Source organism: Aptenodytes forsteri, unplaced genomic scaffold, assembly GCF_000699145.1.
Source record: "Aptenodytes forsteri isolate BGI_AS27 unplaced genomic scaffold, ASM69914v1 Scaffold68, whole genome shotgun sequence".
In the NCBI taxonomy this organism is placed as follows: Eukaryota; Metazoa; Chordata; class Aves; order Sphenisciformes; family Spheniscidae; genus Aptenodytes; species Aptenodytes forsteri.
Window position 1 is genome coordinate 3,035,942 of NW_008795382.1, and position 7,303 is coordinate 3,043,244.

Below are 7,303 nucleotides of genomic sequence, written 5' to 3' on the forward strand. Positions count from 1 at the left end.
CAGGACAAACTGATTTCTTAAGGCCCTTTGTGGCAAAACTCAGTGTTCCTATCCCCATAAGCATCAGACAATTTGCACTGATATGTGATTCACACCTTTTATATATGTATAAATACTATATAGTATTTATTCACCAAAGGGCAAAGTTCAAGAATGGGACACTTGGCAGTAGTCAAAGGTGTGTATATACATTTATATACGCGACTCCTATTTTACACAATGTTCAACATGCTGGTATAAACAAGGTACTGTTTTTTCCTTTGTGCACAAAATTTCACTTACTTGCCATCTGCTAGGTTAATGCCTCTAAAGAGAGGATAGTCTTCTGGGCCTGGCTTTCCTGTATGGTCTTCATACAGGAATACAGGAGATCTACCCATCTCCACACCAATTTGCTGGATCCCTTGCTCATTGTAAATTGAGATCAAGAAGGACTGACCTCCTTTCTTCGCTTTTACAGTGGTTAGAATGGAGAAGTCCTCTGGGAATGGGGAAGCTGGAGTGGAAAAGCAAAGAGGTTAGTCAGGTTTCCTTGAAAATGAATCCCTACAGAAACAGTCCCGTTGTCTAATGACCCATGGGGAGACCACTGGTTTATCCCTCCAGATGTGTGCACATCAACCCTAAAAATCTGTATTGGGCAGCATCTTAGTTGCCAGGTGAAGATCTGGCTTCCCCCCAAAGCCTATCACGATACAGGGTTGGGATGGGCTGCAACCCAAAGTAGACTGCACCAGCAAAGCCAGTATAGAATAGTGTCCCCCAAGGGCTACCTGCTCTAATGGCACATTAAAAACTCAAGCGCAGAACTGAACATCTCTGAGGACCATTCATTTATCAGAAAGCCTTTTTCCAGCCCTTATTGCAATCTGTCACAGAGCCAAAAGCCACCCCACATTCGAACTTGCAAGCAAAGGATGGCAAGGGGTCTACTGTTTTGGGATGAGACCATAGTGCTGGGAAACAAAGGTCTTAAAAAGGCTGTTGGTTTAAATCTATTATTTGCACCTAGCCCTTCCTTAGTGTGCCCTAGAGCTTTTTAGGAGACAACACAAAAAAACCCCCCACTTTGTTTCATATATCATGAGGTGCCCAAATTAACTGAAGATGTCAGAGGGACAGAGGAAATGAAGCATCCCGTACCAGTTAGGCACAGACAGCATTGAAGGGTTTTATTTAAGGGAGTAGGGACATTGCATCAGGTTTTGTCTATTCCAAATGAGAACAAAGCATTCTGTGGCTTTGGCTTTCAGGGTTGCTGCAGACAAAAAAATCTGAAAACAGAAATAAATCTGGCAATCAGTAGGGGATGTTAATTTTTCTGCATATTAAAAAGCATCTAACATTGCCTAGCTTTTTCTCCACTCAGGAAAGCAACCCTGTCTGATCTCAGGTGATTTCTGCCTGTGTATTTGCAAGCTTTGGAGGATTAAAGCTATTAAAGTATGCAGCAGGTACGGTCAGTACAGAAGCAATGCTCTGCGCAGGGGAAGGGTCAATCCCCTGCAACACCAGATGGACACATTTCAAGTCCCAAGTCAATGTGGGCATCAAGTCACACCCTATGCAGGACATAACTCCTCCATTTGGGTTTTCTCTGCCATTCAGACTGGAAAGATGAGCCCAAACCGTAAAGCCTGGATGCACATCCCAAACAGGACATCGTTAAAACACCAGAAGCATTAGTAAAGGAGATTTCTTGGTCAAATTATTATTGGAGAATGGACCTACTGAAACAGGGGGTACCTACAGGGCATAACCTGCCCAGATGCTGCATTTCAGCAGCGTGCGACTTGCAGGGTATCTTTCCTTTAAGGTTCAGGCTTTCAAAAACAAGGATTGCATTGTACCGCTGGGTATCTGCTTGGGAAATCTTAAACCACGGCAGGGCAGAGTAAAGTGGGGCAGCCCCGCCACGGGCACTGCGGTGTGTGTGCTGGGACTATCTACGTGTGTGGCAGCCAGCAGCATGCAGGGAAGGGAACAACACAATGGATCATTTTTAAACTGCAGATCTGTAGCCATATAAAAACCACAAAAAATGTCAAGCTCGGTGCCCATAAGCTTCAAATAGTTTTCCTTCACCCCTTTAGGCTTTTCTTAGATGGTATCCCAGGGCTGCTTAAGGGATTTTGACCCAGGGAGGGGACCGGGAACATGGGAGTGAGGAATTCTTCCAACCACAGCAAAGCTAGCAAGTTCAAACGCAAAGAGGCCATGAGCTCACCCTCTCCTCTTCTGCCTGGGAAGTTGCTTTAACTTTTATTAACAAACCAGTGTTTAAAATGCATCTGGCTGCCTAGGACCAGGCTACACCACCAGGCAGTGGAGGAGGCAGGAGGCACGAGCAGGCTGGGCTGCATCAAAAAATGAGCACTGCTACAAACAGCTTGTGCAAACAAAGGACACCAAGGGGGACATCTGAGGGTACCTACAGAGACCCATTGTGTTTGCACCAAGTTAATATCCCTCACCTTAGTTAAATAACATTTGGAAAGAAGCGCAAAGCAGTATTCTGAACAGAAGACTCACAGTCAGTAATTAAATGCCATGATTATAGCCTGATTTCCCCCTAGAACACAGACCCAGATATTTGGCAAAGGCAGGCATCCGATTATTATGCCTCCCATAAGATGCACTGAGCTTTATCTCCCTCCTGCTGTATACAAATCCTCCTGTAGCACTGAATCAAGACCATACGCCTTCCTGGTTCCAATTACAGGCTACAGTTTTGGGCCTTTTATGTAAAATAGTTCATGTCCAAAATTTCATTATGAATCCACAATACAGTACCTTTCAACTTGGACAAGCTGCCAACTCATTAAAAAGCTGCTTTTAATTTTTTTTTCATTATTATTAAAATCTCTCCATGGTGATGTGAGTTTCTCAACCCAAATAACCATAATGGATGAATTATAGCTGACATTACTCTGTTACTGCTCTGCTGTCCTGGCAAAACAACAATGCCTTCACTGTCATAGCTAGAAATGACCCAGGCTATTAAATGATGTATGAAAACACAGCCACACAGACAGCAATACTAATAAATACATCATAATAAATATACGAAGCACAGAAATTGACCCAAATCCCCTTAAAGACAATGGAGACACCCCTCCAACAATGGGTTTGGGATTAAGCCCGTATATTCATTCACTTCTTCAAATGAGCTCGTGCTGAGAGATGTTGCACATCCATTTCTTCGCTTAACAGCACTGCAACGATGCTGAATTTGGCTCAGCATCCACTTCTTCTCTCAGCACGAGCTCATTTGATGTTGCACATCCATTTCTTCGCTTAACAGCACTGCAACGATGCTGAATTTGGCTCAGCATCGCTCTTCTACCCCATGGCCAAGTCCTTTCAAATTCACTGCAACCTCCTGCAAGGCAGCAAAGGGTTAAGACCCCAATTCTGCAGATGGAGCCATGGAAAGAGCCGAGGAGGTCCAGGGCAGGCAAAGATCCCTCCACCCCACACAGCTCCCCAACACACTGATGCCATTAGCTTCACTTGAGCAGACTGCATCTGTGGTATGCCCCAATATGCAAACCAGTGGAGTCAGGCTGAGTTTCTTCTTTCCTGAATACCATGACCAGGGATTAAAGGCTCTTCTGCAATCTCATGGTCTTCAAAATAGGGACACAGCTGGGACCTCTTCCTAACCCAGATCCTGCAGGTGTATCCAAACACAGCCTAAAATAAAGAGCCCTGCTGCTGATCTGGGAAGGACAAGAAAGTTTAAGCTGCTTAATAGCAAAAAAAAAAAAAAAATCAAAAACATTGAGCTGATCCAGTTCCTGACACAAACACAAACCAGATCTCTTGCGTGAGATGGTGTCATTTCCAGAGCCACTTTTCAAAGGAAAACAGCTCTTCAACAGTGTCACCAACTTCTGGCCTTTTTCTTCATCTGTGAAGACTCAATTTTGGAATGGCTTGTTTTCCTCAGAGATGACTGTTCAATCTATAATAGAGATTTTTTGAGCTCTTAAATATATATGCAGACACCCACAAGCAGTGTGGAGAATACAGAGTTTGCTAGAAGAATGCAAATGACATTTTGCTGGCTGCCACTGAAAACTTTGCCTTTCTTGCCTCTGCTGGAAGAGCACGGTTTTGCTGGGAAGCAGAACTTATTTAGGGAGCAAGGACAAAGAGCATCTCAGCAGATTTTCTCACTCTGTGGGCTTGAAAAAACAGACAAGCTTTTTTATATATATCTCTCTCTCTCTATCTTGCTTTGCTGGCTGTGGAAGCAGAATGCAAAGCCCATAGAATTACCATTTTAGAAAAGCACCGACTTCTAATTAACACAAAATATTATGTGCAGCGTACATTTGCCTAGGGTGCTCTATAGCAGAGAGGGAAAGTTATGCTACAACCTACCCGCCTGTTAACGTGAAATCACTAAAACCACATTTCTTGTGGTACATTGCACTGCAATTACTTTGTTATCTTTATCTCCTCTCTCATTCATTTGGTGGCGTGAGCTGAAGTCACATCTAGTTATGGAGATGTACTGAGAAAACAGCTGTTGATCTGATGGAAAACACAGGGGTTCTTCACTTCGCTCTTCCCTTCCTATTTCCTTAGCAAGCAGCAGAGAAGACCTCAATGACTTTGGAAGTCTCCGGAGAGGGACTGAACTGCTTCCATCACCCCATGGTCGTCCAGATGAAGTGATTGAAAAGTTGCTTGATGACACCAAGGAAACACCATCCAGACCTTCTCACCCAAGGAAGACAGTAGATGCAAACCAAGAACTCAATGAGGACATACAAGTAGTACGGTGGGACAAAAGCAAGAAAATCTCCTACAATGCCGAGTTCTCTCCTGTGACCACGATTCAGTTCTGCATGCTGCCTTGTCGTGTCAACCTTTGTCATAAGTGGTATCATCCAGTCTCCTTGCTACGTTGATTAGCCAGAATACTCCATCCTTGTTTTTATATCTTAGGGTCACCACTGTTTGCTTGTTTCTGTAACAAAGGCGATCAGGCAAGATTTCACAGCAGCTACAGCAACTACTGAACAGCTCTCAAATCCACTGAAGTTGTATATTCCAAACCAGAACCATTTCCTTCACGCACTTCTGAGCTTGAAGATACCAGCTGGGCCAAAACTTTGAGTCATTTCAGATACACAGAAAGGGAGTACGTGAAAACGGTTAAACACACACTGGTTAGGTTGAGCTGATCTTGCCCTGGGACAGATGGATGGACTCAGGGGCCACTGCAGGGCCCTTGCAGCCTGTCCCTAAGATGACTATTCCCCATATCCGCAGGCACGATCCTCTGTGACATGAAGGCACAACCTGGCAGAGGGGTATAGTTGGGCACATGATGATTTTATCTATAGTCAGGAAGGACTGTCTTGCCATGGGCAGCAATAAAGACAAATACAGAGTCTGTTCTGCACTTCTGCAGACATTGAAACAGGGCTTTAGGCAAAACTGAGCAGCTCCTTTGCTAAGGGTTGGCCATGCAATGGAGGGCTACCAGCCCACAGCCCAGGCACAGCTGCTCTCAGGTCTCAGTCTCTCTGACCCTTCATGTCAGGCTCTCAGCTCATATGCAAGACACAGGGTATGCTCCTGCTCACAGAGATTAAATTAATTCACCTGCTTACTGTCACAGCAGGATAATAATGAAGTCTGAAAATAACCTTAGTGATAACACAGGCAACGAAGGAAATACAGGACTGGAGGATGCAAGTGCATCAGCAGTCCGGCCTCGGAGTCCTCATTTAGGCCATTGACAGGCTGGGTCTGGTAGATACAGCATGTTAATTAAAAAGCATTGGTAGCAGCATGCCACATTACCCCTGATTTAGCTAATGCATTTTGTATCATTAATTCTCTCACAAACACCAAAAGGAGAATATGTGTGTGTGTCTGCTTTGCTTAAGTCATCTACTGCTTCACAGACGAGTTACATGCAGCATCTTTCTGCCTCCTTGCTAAACCTTCCCCAGCAAAGGCACTTCTCTGAAACCTAGAAAGTCCTACCATGCCTACTCCCAGCATCCCTGCACTCCCCCATGGAAAACAGGGACACAGCAGTGCTCCTGTATGGCTTCGAAGGAAGACTTCTGATGGTGAATACATGTTCAAGACTGAAGCTCTCAGGCAGCGAGTAGTTTGGGTCCATAATGCGTCCAGTCTTTTTACAAGCACATTTTACTCTAACAGTAGTGATTGTCCCTTGGCCTGAAAAATTAAAAGACTCCAGCACATCCTCAGCGACAAATACAATGGTCAGTAGCCCACATGCGCTTCAAGGGCTTTGTGAACTCCTGCATCTTAGTGGCTTTCCCTAATGAACCTCCAATTTCTTCAGACAACTTTTCTGGCGACATCTGTTCTTGTGGGGCAGTCTATTATTTTTATATGGTGATTATTTGTGTTATGAGAGACACCACAGCCACCGAATAAGACCCTACTGTGCTTGGCACTCCACAAATGCAGAACAAGACACCGTCTGCGTTCCTTTGCATCTTTTCCAAGTCTCTCTCCCCAGCTGGATGTCGCTGTGTGATAATGAGACAGTAGAAGCTTTCTAATATAGGCAGGAACAGATGTAGGCATTGGCCACATCTTCTGCAGTGAAGCCTGCCACCATGTGCAAATGCAATGATCAAGGAACAACTTACTGCATTGTTATTTGATGGTTGAGAGTTTGCAGCCCCCTAAAACAGCAGAAGCGCTCCTTGCCAAGGGAGCACGCAAGCACACTTGGAAAATGAAGAAGTTACGCAGTGCCCTGTATGTGCCTGCAGAATCTGAGAAAAGGATCAGATATTTCCATATGACAAAAAAAGCCGCGGACTCACCAGGATACAGCTGCTTTGTCGGTGCACTAAGCTGAGCATCTTTTGTTACTCTATAAGCAACATCTGCTTCTTTCGAAGATCTTCTGCTTGTGCAAAACCCTGTTGTTTTTGTTATACCATCAGGTAAATTATGAAAATCTAATACCTTCAAGAGATCTGCAGGTTCAGCTGTAAAAAGAAAAGGAGAAAACAAGAATTAGCAGGCAATAAGACTGGCACTTGCTCACATCCAAGTCGTTATTAGCCTGCCTCACACAAATCATTCATCACAATTTTAAAAACAGATTAAATATGTTTTCAATACATCTGCAAATACAATGTTAATACCAGCTTCAGAGCTAGGACACTGTACTGCTGGTCAGAGACACTACTTCAATGCAGAGTGGAACAGCTGATCAGCTGTCTGCATGAGGGCAGAAGGGAGAATATACTACCTTATTAGCTCTAGTATTTATATTTTCTGGATGTCT

At 44.2% G+C, this 7,303-nt stretch overlaps 1 protein-coding gene across 1 annotated transcript in view; it reads right to left on the reverse strand.

Moving 5' to 3' along the window:
* The window catches only part of COL5A1 (collagen type V alpha 1 chain), a 124,432-nt gene extending 117,434 nt beyond the window's left edge, over window positions 1-6,998 (reverse strand). Inside the window, exons 1-2 of the mRNA XM_019472435.1 lie at window positions 6,834-6,998; window positions 283-496 (exon numbers count right to left, since the gene is read on the reverse strand). Of these exons, the coding sequence (XP_019327980.1) occupies window positions 283-380 (98 nt within the window). The 5' untranslated portion in view covers window positions 381-496; window positions 6,834-6,998. The remainder of the gene's footprint in view (window positions 1-282; window positions 497-6,833) is intronic.
* Between the last annotated feature and the right edge of the window lie 305 nt (window positions 6,999-7,303).